The sequence below is a fragment of the Agelaius phoeniceus genome, chromosome 1 (assembly GCF_051311805.1).
Source record: "Agelaius phoeniceus isolate bAgePho1 chromosome 1, bAgePho1.hap1, whole genome shotgun sequence".
Classification (NCBI taxonomy): Eukaryota; Metazoa; Chordata; class Aves; order Passeriformes; family Icteridae; genus Agelaius; species Agelaius phoeniceus.
The window spans coordinates 148171658-148186922 of record NC_135265.1 but is presented as its reverse complement, the minus strand read 5'-3'; the positions used below and the strand labels follow the sequence as shown (position 1 = coordinate 148186922).

The 15265-nt window shown below is 35.5% G+C and overlaps 1 protein-coding gene across 3 annotated transcripts in view; it reads right to left on the bottom strand.

The window, feature by feature from the left end:
• Window positions 1-15265, bottom strand: part of KHDRBS3 (KH RNA binding domain containing, signal transduction associated 3) — a 90432-nt gene that overhangs the window by 14056 nt on the left and 61111 nt on the right. For all 3 annotated transcript variants that reach the window (XM_054634983.2, XM_077189294.1, XM_077189297.1), the window contains exon 7: window positions 8942-9024. In XM_054634983.2, the coding sequence (XP_054490958.1) occupies window positions 8942-9024 (83 nt within the window). The remainder of the gene's footprint in view (window positions 1-8941; window positions 9025-15265) is intronic.

Here is a 15265-nt window from a genome sequence, read left to right as displayed (position 1 = left end):
GTGGTTTGTCACAATTCCATCAGCACAAATACTGCTCCAGAAGATACACATCATACATTCTTGTGCTTTTAATTTACTGAAGGAACAGTACAACCTTCAAGACTTTTCTAAAAATTTGGGGCCTTACAAGTTGAAATTGAAGAACATTTGAGAGAAAAGGTATCATTCCATGATGGTTTTGTAAAATTCAAAAATAATGAAAGTACCACCAAGGAATACATTTGGTAAAAGAATGTTTAGGTTTAATTGTTTTCAGGGCTGCATAATAATAAGCTTTACCATGTTCATGATCTTTCCAGTACTTCCCTAATATCCTTTGCACCAGCAGGGTCCAAACCTTGCCTCTCCAAGTACGGCAAGGCAGGACTTGTCTTCCTAAGGACAATTCAATCCATTTAAGTGCAAGGACTCATTTCCTGGCCTCACGTGAGCTCCACTACTTCTATCCATACTCATGTTTCAGGTGCTTTACATACAGCACTCATGATACAATTACACCAAGATAAATGGGGTTGTGATTGTTAGTAATACATTATTTTTCACCATCTATACCTGAACTATATCAAAATCATGCTTAAAAGCACAATTTACAGCCCTCAATATTTCTACTGAAATAAAATACGATTAAGACCATTATAAAGTTTTCCTGCAACCATCTCCAATTTTTAGTTGCCCGATTAAAGTAGGTATTTCCTTACCAACAGAAAGAAGGAAGATTTTTCTTCCCTTGAAAAGCAAACTGAATACAACAGGGTACTCATAGAGAAAACTGCAACTTTCAATTACTGCTAGTAAGCAGCCAAAGTGTGTTGACTGTCAACCAGCAAAACAGTGTCAAATCTTCCTCTACAAAAACATGTTCTGTGACGAAAATACGTTCTGAGCTGATGCAGCCTGAATTCTCATTCAGCTAATAGGCACTGGCTTCCAAGTGTGAGTTTCCAGGGAAGCTCCTTCTTCACCCCACACCAGGGAAAAAAGAAAGTCTTCCCTATATAGATCTATATGCCATTCTCTAGTCTGCAAATGAAAATTTAAGATGTCCTTTCTCTAGTCTGGAGAGAATAGGTAGTCTCTTTTCCTCATCTTTGTATCTCTTAACCAAACTGCTGGAAAGTTAATTATAATGTGAGATGTTTGAGAAGTCCTTTCTAAATGAATAACTTTAATTTGTAAGATTGATTATCCGTGCTCTGTCTCCAAAGCCCATATATCCAGCACATTTCTACAGCATCCTGCTGATGCCTGGCAACTGGGTATTCTCCTTTTCTCTTTGTTACCTCCATCCTCCAAGCTTAAAGAACCTTATTTTTAAAACAAACGGTAGTTAATTTGAAGCCTTTCTTTAATTAAGATTTTTTTTTAGCTATGACTGATTCCACTAGTTACACTAATGGGTACAACACAGCACTTCAGGTTTACAAAATATTCCCTGTAAATGATTTTTTTTTCTATTTTGGATTATCCACTTGGACCCTTCCCTTCCTCATGTTTTCACTTCTGCAATCAGTCAAGGAAAAAAATTCAAAATCCTACCAACTACTAATCCTATTTAATTGTATTGTGGAATTCAACCACCAGGTTTAAGATGCTGTAAAATCACCAAAGTAAATTTAAACCAATCATGCAAAATTAATACAGTTTTATTAAATAATGACTTTTCTTGATTCCTCAATACTTTTAATTTGATGTTACTGGGTTTTTTTACTATTTTAACTCCTGCATATTAGTTTTTCTAGCAGTTTTCTAAGTTTATTTCCAAATGCATTTTTACTTGTTTCCTAAATAAGGAGGCACAGACACATTTAAATTTAATGGCAAAATTAGGAAAAAAACAAATGAATTTTATTTTTTATAATTAGTAAAGATGAAGAGTAATCCTAACATTTATTAAACAGTGAAGCCATCTACCAATATCACTATGAGGATTCCAAAAACCTTTTCCAGTTTTATGAGTGCACCATGAAATATGCTTGTGTTTTTTCCATCACTGCAGTGGAATCATCTTAGTCATATTCCTTTTGACTGACATTTCAGACCAGATTTCTGTAAATCAATTTAAGAAAAATTAAAGTACACTAGATTCACATTTAAACCTATTTATGCTACTAAGGCACTTCTGAATAGTTTACCTTGTCACATCTTAACATGTGAAGGAAAAGGAAAACATCTATCTAAATCTGAAAAATTAGATCTGAAAAACTGCAGTAAATAATCTCTTTCAATAATGTAAGGGCAAAAATTAAGCAGGATCCTACATGCCAGGATTTTCATTCAAAAGCTACATTAGCTTATTTATGCTAATGCTTCAAGGCTTTATTTTACAGAATTATAACCTCCAGTACACTCTGGTACATACCAGGTGTTCATAAACAATAGCAACACAGAATGCCAACCCTTTGCACAATCCCCAGAAATCAAACTCCTGCAGACTGATTTGATTTATAAGTCAAAGCATGAAATACAAACAGCTACAAGCATTAAAATGGAGAGAACTACATCTTGGAAAACTACAGTAACAGACACTCATTTGCATATAATGCATATTTATACATCCTGGAAATGCATGATTGCTGACAAACTCAACAATGTAAATTTAAAACAATGAGCATCACAAACAAACTGTTAGTAATTAACTTTCAAATACCAATAGCAACATCTCCATAAGCTAATTTCAAATCCATATGCTCAGCTCCTCATGAAAATCCTCCTATTAAACAGGAATGTCATAATCTTTTGTATGACTACTAAGCATAGTTTCAAAAAACACCTCAAAATTTGAGCTCCTAGTGGGAAATGAGGAGGGTATTTCCAAGAGCTACATACCAGGAATCAACTTCTCTTGTAACTAAAGTGCCTCTGGAATAATATAAAAAGCAGTACTTAAGGATCTGAAGGATTTTAGCAAATCAATTTAGTTGTATTCTTCAAGCATCAGTTGAACAATGGCCACTGCTGGATTTCAAGGTGTTTTTCTAAGTCCTTTTCAACCCAACATCCAGTTTCTCCATTGTTAGATAACTACCATAAGCTACCAAACACAAAATTCCTCAAACCTTTCACACCACAGGGTTTTTGTGCATAGTCTTCCCCATTACAGAGAAATTTTCTGTCTTGAATCAGTCACTTTGGAAATAAATGGTAAATAAGGTAATGGATGATAAAAGGAGGCTCAGGGGGAACCTTATAACTCCCTACAACTCCCTGCAAGGAGGCTGTGCAAAGGTCTGCCATGTGAGAAACACTGGATATTGGGAAAAATTCCTTCCTGAAAGGGTGGTCAGGCACTGAAAAAGGCTGCCCAAGAGACTGAAAATCTTAAAAGAAGTGTGGATGTGGCACCTGGGACATGGTTTGGTGGTGAGCATGGTGGTGCTGGGTTGACAATTTTATTTGATCTTGGAAGTCTTTTCCAACCTGAACAATTATATAATTCATAACACCGTATTTTTAACATGCCTAGGACTTACCACAAGGGCAGTTATGTTTTTATACATTTAAGTAAATGATCTAACAAAGCTGCAGTGTGTAATTCTTACTTCCCAACACATCAGCAATAACCACAGAATGATTTAGTGGCACTGAATAAACTTAGGTATACTAAAAAGAACTTGCCAGCTCCCTCAGCTCAGATTAGGTTAACTGTCTGGCTCCAAGGCTCACAAGCAACTTGCAGGGATTTGAATTTATCACATTTTGGTATGATTGGAAGTGATAGTAATTACTGCTAGATATGCACAAAGAGCAGTTGAGAAGCACTGTTTAAGTCAGTGGCAAAATGGTTGCTGCCAAGAGAAATCTATAGCAGTATTAGGTAAATGTGGAAACCACAGAACAATGCAGAAAACTGTAAACAAATCCAGCCATTTTTCCAAGTCCAAATTCTCCCATTTTTATGTGTGTGTTTAGATTAAATTCTGCAACAGAGTGAAGGTGAGATCACCTCGACTGAAGATCTAAAATACTTTTAAAATTATGAACTATAATTAAACACAAAATGACATTGCTACATAAATGACTCATTCTGGTCCCTGACCAGGCAGTGGCATAGAGGTACACAGAGTGTTCCTCTTATAGTTTACGCTTTTGATCTCTGTTGTAGGCTGAAAATAAATCTAGAAAAACCTTTTCTTTTTTTCCTAGGCAAAGTATCCCACTTTAAATGCTAGCAAGACAAGCCTAAAGAAATTCTTTGAAACTTCTGAGTGCATGAAGCAGACAGATGGGGTTTGTCCACATTCTTTTCTGCACTACAGTAACTGTATTAGCCATCCTCTCTCGACAGTAAACCTAAAAGCACACAGTAAACTCTCTAATGCTACTGGAGAGGTAAGAAACCCAGCCCCCCTTTCTCAGCAACCTTGCCACATAATCTGGATTTCAGCACCAAACCTCATTCCCTGGCATGTTAACTCTCTGCAGCATCTGTCACTGCTATGAATGGTTGATCATAAGTACCTCTGTAGTCATCTCAATGCCATTAAGCAGATGGCAGCGCTAAATCCAAATGATGTAGTACATCTCCCTGGTGGACTTTGTTTCCATACACCACCATTATTCTACAATTCCTCAGTGATAAATCTTATGTATTCTAGAGAACATTAAACTGGGAGCTGACAGAGACAATTGATTTATTAGCATCCATTTCCCTTTGCCTCGCATTTCCTTATTGTCCTGGCAAACACTTGTGTAGATCATGTACGGAGTCACCAAGGGACCAAAAGCACTTTGGCTCAATTTGAAGCCTATTTCAGAGATTTAAAATAACTAGGGTTTTTTCATGCTGAAAATGTTTAAGCTACAGTTTTAAATGAAGATTCAACTAAATCCTCTTGATTCCTCCACAATACTATTGGCTGAATTTTCATAAGAAAATTGTTCTAGCATTAACACCAGGCCACTAAAGCACCCCCAACTTTCTGAAATAATCCAAGTAAATAATTAAAATTTTAGACAGGCTTGAGAAGTCCTTTAAGAGTGAGCTAAGTTGTGTAAGCATGCATACATGCTGGTGACAAGACTACATGGGTCTGACATAGGCAAATATCAGCACCAGGAGTCACAAGTTTGGCTTTCACAACTCTAATTCATATTTTACCATAAGATCCTGACAAGGCTTTTGGCACACAACTGCACACATGAAATTAATAAATATGTATGTAGGAGAAATTTTATGAAGGAATTCCTGATTACATAACGTGCCCTTGACTGCACATCATGTAACCCTAAAGACTCATTGCGTGTTGGTGCATGAAGTGATAGAAGAGGATATGGCTTTAAACTAAAAGAAGAGAGATTTTGATTAAATATTATAAAGAAATTCTTTACTGTGAGGGTGGTGAGGCACTGGCAGAGGCTGTCTGGAGAATTTGTGAATGCTTCACCCCTAGAAGTGTTCAAGACCAGGCTGGATGGAGCTCGGAGCACCCTGGTCTACTGAAATTGTCCCTGCCCATGGCAGAGGGTTGGAACTAAAAGATCTTTGAGGTCCTTTCCAACCAAACCATTCTATGATTCTATGAAGAATTTGTTACTCTGATTTTCAGAAAGTGCAATTTTCAGAAAAAAATTTTAGATTGTTTCAGCTTTTTATAACAAGACTAAACAATCCAGTTTATTAAACATCCCAGTTTATACTGATAAAAAAAATACTGATAAAATCCCTCTGCAAAAAACTATACATGTAATTTAATCTTCTAAAAATCAATTAGATATCTAGTAAAGCACAGTACAGCTTCAAGGGATGTTTTAAGTCTTTTCCACAATAAAAAAATAATTCTGTTAAAGGACATCCTGAAGCACTATTTGGGGCTTTGTTCCATGAACAAGCAACAGTGGATAATAAAATGTTCTAAAGGAAAACAACATTTTTTATAGGATTACAGGGCATTAAAATAGATAACTCAAAATTCTCATGTTTCTCTCTCTTGTTAGTGCTGTGGCAGGTTTTAACTCAAACTTCAGCTTGCCACGCACAAGGAAGGATTCACACAGTGTTAAATAAAATACCATTAAACTTGTAATTGCTCATGATTTGGTGTCAGCAAGAAGTTAGTACATAGAATGGAATACTTTATTTGCAGAACAAAGTCTCAACTACCTTAATGCGCACAGAAATACACAGTTTCCTACTCTTCATATCTAAACATGCCACTCATCCTAATCCAACTCACATTTGGCCATTGATGGGAAATACACTTGAAATGTCCAGATTAAAAGAGAGATAAAAGAGAGTCACACTGTGTGGTGCTGGAGACTGAATTTGGAGAATGCACTCCTGTGCACCTGCAGCAACAGATTTGCTGTCATGCAACCTCTTAGAAATCTCCAAAATTCCTAAAGATATTTTAGGTTCTATTCCAAGTTTCTATCTTTAACAGAGGAATCACTAAATAAGCCAAATATTCAAAACAAAAATGAAAATTTTAGCTGTTTCTGCCATATCAAATATCATAATTGTACACTTATGAGCATTAAGCCCTGTTCCTGCACTCAAACTTTGTCATGTACTAAGAACTACTGCAAGTAATTTAAAGAGACAACTCATTTTCAGTTGACTACCTATTTCTCATATTTCCTCTTTAATACACAATATCAATAATATCACAGTATTTCTAGAGGAATCAGTATCAGAAGACATACTAGAAACACTATTACTTCAAGATTTCTATTTTCAAATTAGAAAAGGAAAGAGTAAGTTATTTCCACATGCTGGTCACCAAATTATGAATTTTAAACACAACACTGCTTTCCATATGCAAATGCAGTTTCTTTCAATTTTTTATGAGGGCAAAAAAACAAGAATAAATAAGGCTAAACTATGAAAACAATGCACTTTGCCTAATTTCCTTCATAGTAAAGGCACTGTAATGCTCTTAAATATGATAAGTATCTCATTTTGGTTACAGAATGATATTTTGCAATATGGGCTACTACTTGAGATATTCAGATTAAAGACAGGAATTCTGGTCTAGGTAGCTCAGATGGCTGTTTATAGTTATTATTTTTTGCCTGCCAATACTATCCTAAAAATCTTTCTGCCAAGCCAGAGAATATGCCAGAAAATGAGTGTTGATGTCCTGTGAGGAAAGTGCAAGTGAAAAATTTCTTGTTTTCTTTTTTCACAGAGCACTAAATAAAATTCGGGGGAAAATGTCAAATAATCATCAAGATGGTAACAAATTTGTTATAATCTAACAATACATATTTTGTGAAACTATGGGTAAAATATAAAGTAAAGCAATCATTTTATGAAATATCTCCTTCTAGACAGCTAAGCATGTGCAAATGTATCTAAGAAATTTTTACATATTCTTATGTATTAATCCTTCACAAGAGCAATTTCATTCCTGGGGAGATTTGCTTTTTTCCTAATTTTAGTTCAAAGGAAGAAAATCTCAGTGAAAACCTTAATGTGGGGAAAAAAAAATCAAATCCAAGTAATGTTTAATTTTGAATCAGGCAAATGACTCTGTAATGAAGTCCAAATGTTTGTGTGCAATAAACCCATTTACCTACAGCACAAGCAAGAAGGCAGAACAGAATTGCAAGCATAAAAGCTGAGGACTACTTTGGAAATTGTCTTTTGGGGGGAAAACAAATCCATTACCAGCAACTGTTCTCAAAATGTAACACTCTACAGAGTCTCATATTTTGAAGTTTCTACACTGCAGATTTCTTAAGTCATATTTTTATCAAGCTTAGTGTCTGTAGGAGCCAAGTATCAGACACAAAGTTAATTTCATTATTTTAGTTCTCAACAGTAATGACACTTGAACTTTCCACTATGCTTTTTCACATTGACTAAGCTGTCGAGCACAGAAAAATATTCATTTACACAACAAAACTGAAGTTGGGTGTGATAACACTACAGCAGAGCAGATGCCAGGTGTAAACAGCTTTGTTCTCAACTTTGCTAAGAACAATTCTGTACTATTTCAGATAAAGCTGCATTGTAAATCTTACATATTTAGCAGAAGGTAAAAGAAATCTGCATCAAATACACTTTTCAGTTTAATTCACTACAAGGGATTTATCAACAGAAACCTCAGTAACCCTACCTCAGAGGCAAGTCATAACTTTGCCATAGAATTTCAGGACATTGTAGAAGACATTAAAACATCTACTACTGAGCAAATTATGAATGCTTGGTCTGAGAGAAAAAGAATGAAAATAAATTACAGCTCAGTAAAAGGTGGACAGAAGTTCTGTTTCCAGAAGTGGAGATGCTCATCCAAGCTGCTATATTTGTAATGAGATTTTTGCCATGAAGTTCAAACCACATAAAAGAAGTAGTTTTACTTCACAGCATGTTTCCCATCATTGGATCATATTGTTATTCATGGAGTTGCAAAATAATGACTCCTTTAAGAAATCAAAATTAAAAAAAAATCAAAAGTGCTTAAAAATACCTCTGAAAATGAACTGTGAGAAGGAAAATAAATGGCAAGAGATTCAAATTTGTCACAAGGAGTTCCAGAGGAGTAAAGCAAACTGACAGGTGTATTTTTTTCCAGTCAAATACAGGTAAAATACTTGAATATAACTTTGTAAAAGTAGTAAGAAAATTTAATCAGTTGTGTTTCAGAAAATTTAATAACTTCCATAAAGTTGTTTTTTTCCTCCTCTCCCCTCCTTACCCATTTGTCCCTCCCACTACAAATCTGAACTAAATTTCCCTGAATTTTCTGAACTTTTGAAAACTTTGATTTAGGATTTGGCATCACTAAAACCAGTACAAGTTTTCAGTTCTGTTTTTCAGCCTCTCAGAAATTTAACTTTCATACTTATGTAATATTAAAGACAAGTGACTTGGGGGTTATTTCTAAAATCCTCTCATAAAGTTTTTGCTGTTTATGATGAAATTGAAAAACTCTGAGTAAAATTAACTGGCCAACCACAGAATTTTTCAAATGCATTTACAGTTGATTTGGAGGCTTACCTTTGTGCTTGAGTGCTATAGCTGTTATCATAGGAATCATAGCTTTGTTCATCATAAGCAGCTCCATATCCATCATCATACTCCTGAAATGATACAAAAGATGCAATATGAACTTCAAGCACACTCCAGAAACAGAGCAGTAACCCAGTTCTACATGTCAAAGACAGCACTCTCCTGAAATGTATGTATAACATATGTACACCATGAAATGGAAAAATATGAATTTTGAGATTCCTCCTACCTATACATCTTGGACCATAATTTCTTTAAAGATACTTTAAGCAATTGGCAATGTGCTTTGGAAAGATTTTTTTTTTTTAGTTAACACTGGCTTGTGCAGATGACAGTACAAGCATTTCATGTCTCCATGTTCTTGAGTTTGAGTGAGCCACTGATCTTCAAAAAAAGCTCTGGGAAGCATCTCAGGAGTCAAAACATGTGAATAAATATTTTACAACTGACTCAGGTAGCTGATTTATTTCTGGACAATAAATTCAATTCTATGTAACACTGGATAGGAAAGGACTTCCCTAGAGATAAGACTAGCAAGAATGGTAATTTTACTACTCTGAATGCCCTCTGAATACGCTTCAACTTGTGGGAGTTTAGCACAGGAGAAGAAACTATGAGTAAGGATTTCTTACTTCTCTCCACATTAGTCACACTATTTAAGTATACAAAGTAACACTCTTCTCAAAGCAGTGCTGTATTTGAACACCAATTTGAAGAAACTACTGACCCCAGCCATATAGAAGTTTAAGATAAAAACAAGTGACAGTGATTATGTCTTTTCACAGAGAAGGATGAGCTATACAAATCTGAAGAACTGTCATCAATTTACTGTTTTGTCCAGTAATAAACCTAAGTGAGATAAACACAGGAAAAGCAGAAATGTCACATTGATTCCTAGGATATCCTAGTACCTAAATCCTGTCTAAATATGCCAAAGACCTCAGTGGATATTTAGGAGTATGTTGCCAGACAAGAATGACCTAATGAGAAGACACTTTGAAGACTGGAAAATCATCCTTCATATACATATATATACATACACACCCATATACATACATATATTTATATATATGTATATATGTGTATATATTTATACACCCATATACATATATATACATACATATACATATATACACATACATATATATAAATATACATACACACCCATATATATATTTATATATATGTATATATATGTATATATTTATACATACATATACATATATATACACACATACATATATATAAATGGTGTTTTCTGAATAAGTGTGTATCTAGCTCTAGCAATTAAAGGATAAAGCCTCATGAAAGAGCCAACATTTTAACAAATGGAATGTTTAAGGATCTTTCAGCAGTGACAGAGAACAAAACCAACAATCAGTATCAATCAATTTAGGAAGGAACAACAAATGATGGATTGTCTAACTCTAGTAGAAAACATCTCCAATGATGGGAATCTGACAGCTTGCTATAGCAGAATGCAGTGACATCCTCAAAACAACTGACAGAAAACCTAATTTCCTATGAGTTTTTAGCAAATTTTCCAGTCATTTGAAATTGCTTCTATGGAAAACAGGCAACCTGCCTATCAATAGGGCTTCACCACTGCTAGATCACTGCACATAATTGTTTCCCAGCAGTCATTAGGAGAAAGGTATCTGTGAACATTTGCCAGCACAGTTGACTAAGTTTTTTTAGTGGTTTGGAAGAAGAAACTAGGATTCTTTCAACTGTCAGTTGCATGGGGATCCATGAATAAATAGTCACTCAAAAAAGGAAATGCATTTTGTCCTTCAGTAATTCACTGCCCTGAAACTAAAAAATAAAACAGATTCTTAGGATTTTCTTGCCCATCAGATAAGGCTTTTCTTGATAAGCCACAGACTAAACCCCGACCCCAGTGCCTCCTGGCAGTTATTCCAAACAGGCATTTTATTATTTATTGATGCAATACAGACCCTGACCAACAGCAGAAGCTGCCTGAGCCAATTTCTTTGCTCTGCTCCAGAACATTGACATGACATTTGGTCTCCTCTCCCAAATGTGAACTAGCCATCCCTAAAACTTCCAAATCCCTTCCACATCCCTTCCAAAATTCAAACTGTGGACATCCAGCAGTGGCAAGAAATAAAAGTGGAGGACTGAAATTAACCTTTTAATGTGTTAGGAAAGCTTTGTCCCTGAAGAATCATTAGAGACCTCTTGAGCAATCAGTCCACTCTTTCACATTTATGTTAAATATTTCACTGAAAAAATGGATCATGAAAGAAAGATGGTAAGAGACTGCTCTGAAGTTATGGTGTTTCTATGACTTCTTGAAAACAGAGGAACAAAATAAATTTGAAAAGAGAAGATCCTTCATAAGATGTTCAGCAGAACAAAAGGAAAATTTGGATGAGGTCCATTCTGTATCAGACTGAACAAATTCATTTATTAGCACTTGTGTTCCAGAGAAGTTTCCAGAGAAGTTTTGCCCAGGATTCATCACTGTTCACCACTCCATGTGTTAATAAGCTGATAACTGCTGAAATTAAGCCCTGCATTATGATATTGCTGATGGTGGTTCTTAGAAGCCTTGTATGGAAAGATATCTGATTTGTGGTTTATATGTGGGACTCCTGTCGGAATTAAAATTGTCAGCCTGGGCTTTTGAGATTACTATATTCTACTTAAATAGATCTATTATCTTTTATTGATGCATTTCATAGAATCACAGAATGGTTTGGATGGGACATTAATGATCATCTTGTTCCACCCCCTGTCATGGAAAGGGACACCTTCCATGTGTCCAGAATTGACCAGGTTGCTCAGAGTCCCATCCAACCCTGAACACTTCCAGGGATGGGGCAGCCACAGCTTCTCTGGGCAGTCTGTGCCAGAGCCTGACCACCCTCACGGGAAAGAATTTTTTCCTAATATTTACAGTTATAAACCTCGAAGTTTACACTAAAAACAAGATAAATATGTGCAACATGATCCAAAAATAAAATAGGTTTGCTCTCAATAGCTTGTTTTGTTAATAAATAAGATATTCAAATTCCAAAATATGTGTTTGCTCTGCACAATTCCTTTGAAGTAGCAATTAGGCAGGAGCAGCTGAAATATGTTTCAGAGCTTTCCCTGAACTAGGTCTGACAGTATTTGCTCTTAGTCATGCAGTATTTGAAAACTTTCTCTTTCAGGAGGTTACAAACAAGGTCAACCAAGACAGAATTTTTATAATTTTAAATTAAATTCATGCTACTTGGGTATTTTCTTTCTGAATCAGACCTCTAGTGGCTTCAGTGAATGTTTTCTTTAACTTTATTTAGTATTTAGGTGAAATATCCCTGGCCATCTGGCACATTTCAGTGCTATAAAATACCATGCTAACTTAAATGAAAATAACTGTAATTTTTACACATATATAATGAAAATGGACAGAACTGAACTTACACACACAGAAAACCTGTACTGAAGTACATCTTTGTACTAAGTACATTCCACTAAGCCCAAGCATTGCTATACAGATATCTTTCTATGTAATAACAAAAGAATTATACTTTCCTAAGAACCCTCTCATTACATTTTTCCTGCTGATTTTTGGGCATCTTTCAGGTACTTATAAAAGCATTCACTTTCGTATTTAAAGCCATTATTCTTCTTCACATGGATGACAGTGTCTGTATTCCTTCAATCTATGAAATGTAATACAATGGACTTCCCTCTCTATTCATACTGCATCTGTCTATGAATAGCTTTTCCTAAATGTATTCAGATATCAGAGAGTTTACTGGTGAACCCATATTCCATCTCCCACTTCAAAACCCAAAAGCCCACACCAGATCAGGTCTTCATGCCATGAAGAGAAGCCTCTCCACTGTTATTCATTATTCTGCTTTTCAGGATAACCCAGAAAACTCTTATCAGATTAGTCTGATCAAAAGGCAGCAAGTGTGCTGAACATTGTGCTTACAACAGAAATGTGGGGAAAAAAGAGCTGAAAATGCTGAAGCCCTTTTAAACTACAGGTATTTATCACCCAACATTTGAAGTATCCACCAGGAAGGTATTAAGAGCAACTGTCTTGACTTCAGGCTTAAGAATCTTCCCCCAAAGTAACAGAAAAGCTGGAGTTACAACAAAGATCATCTGAAAAGAATATGAAATTACTCTGTAAAATCTCATAGCTTAATAATAAAGTCCCTTATTAAGCCAACCTATAAGTGGTTCTACTTAAAGAGAGCTTCTGCCTGCAGTGGTCTCACTGATGGTGCCCACAGGTGAAATAAATCCAAAGAGCAGCACTGGTAGGTGTAATTGCTCCATGTAAAGAACAGACATTATTCATTAATAGAATCAAAGGCAATGTGTAAATATGCACCATTTGAATATATTAAGTTATTATCATGGGTCAAAAAATGATAAAAGCAATCTCTGCCACAACTTCTGCGCTCCCCAAAACATTATAAATCATGCTAAGCCTTGCTCATCAGTGCTTTTTAATTAAAATAGTACTCTGAACAAACCCTTGCAAGTGGAGAATAGGAAATGGTGGTTTTAAATTGGAATCTGTTGGCAGTGACAATGACAGACTACTGTTTGGAACCTCTTTAAGGAAAATGAACAATGTTTCAAAGAACAAGACAGAGAAACAGAAAGAAAGAAGAGGGTAAAAGTGGCTTTTAACAGAAAGGCCATTTGCAGAGCTGGGAAAAAAGATCATGAAATCAATAAGAAATCAATTTTCCAGCTGTTCCCATCTAAGGAAATCCATCCAAGGGAAAAAAATAAGGACACTACCACTACAGCCAAAATGTTTTCTTTTTACATTGCTTCTTTTCCTCATCATTCTCTGAAATTAATACTTACACTACTATACTATCCCAGAACATGAGGAGCACATTCACATCTTTATTTTAGATAAAAACTATCAAATTAGAAGAAAAAAAAAGTTTACGCAGAGATTGACATGAAGGAGACAACACAAAACAACATCGGTGCAATGAACTCCTTTTGGCAAATTAGAACTGTAAAGGGAAGGAACAGGCATTTTGTTACATGGTAATAACATCCCCCCCTCATTTAATCAACAGGGAATATGAGGCAATCAGAACAAATATGGGCAGCTACAACCATCTTAAGTCTGAGCACCATCATCAAGGACATTAGCAGCAAACATGCACAGACTGTAAGCTCTTGTTTTGGAGATTTTCATCTGTTTTCATCCAGAAGGAGCCTAGTGCATATCCAACCAGAACAAATAAGGTTTTCATAGAATGAGAGATGCAGGAGTGGATTGTTTTTCATGCACCTCAAAAAAACCCCGAGGAGTTGCTAATGAATATAGACAGCAACATTTAAACCAAATTACTATCAGACCAAAACAAGTCTGGTTTTCTATACACAACAGCAGGGAGCAGTGCCAGAATCAGGAGGACTCATTCAATAATACCAAGTTTCAGATAAGCAGCTTAAACTAAAATACTTAGAAAGGAATTTTATGGGAACTTTATAGGTTGAACATTGAGTTAGGCAAGGGGAAAAGCTGTCCAGCCTTTTCTCCAAAGCACTCCACTTTTTCCACAGCTAATGTCACCCCAGTTCCTGGGAAAATGGAAACATTTTGCATTCTCTCTCCATCTCATCCTGAAAACCCCCAGAGCAGATAAAAGATTTGAAATTAAACAAAGCAATTATTTGAGGGGCTTAAAATATAAAACCTTCCCACCCCCCCCCCCAATTTATTTATTCTTGCTTGTCTTATTTACTATGAAAAAGAACATTGTATTGGGAAGAAAAAGCCAAGAAATAATGTTTTCATGTTATGAACTTGCTTTCCAAAAGTCTTACACAAATTCCCCCTGAATTTAAGAACAGTGTTAGCACTTGTAAAAAGCCAGAACTCAGAGAACAAACTGCTTAGAAAATGGCACAATACCTAAATGGAAACCACAACATTATCCGCAAACGGGAAGAGGGACAGCATGGACAAAAGATAATTTCTCTGCTTCTCAGAGATTGAAGCAAATTCAAGCCCTTTCCAGGAACCCAAACAAAAAGCTTCACATTCAAACAACTAAGCAGATAAACTCACTGATTTAAAATGCTGCACATCATCAGGAAGCTATCAACATTCACAAGACCAAGATAAATTAAACACGGTGTAAATCTTGCAAAGTGACACTGAAATTATACTTGAACTTCATTCAAGAATTTAAATTCTTTTCAAAATCTTATGCCATCTGGACTAGCCCTTACTTTCACTACTATTTTACTACCTCAACTTCAAGAAGCCTTTATTTGTAAATAAAAAAATGGGGTTTTTTATAT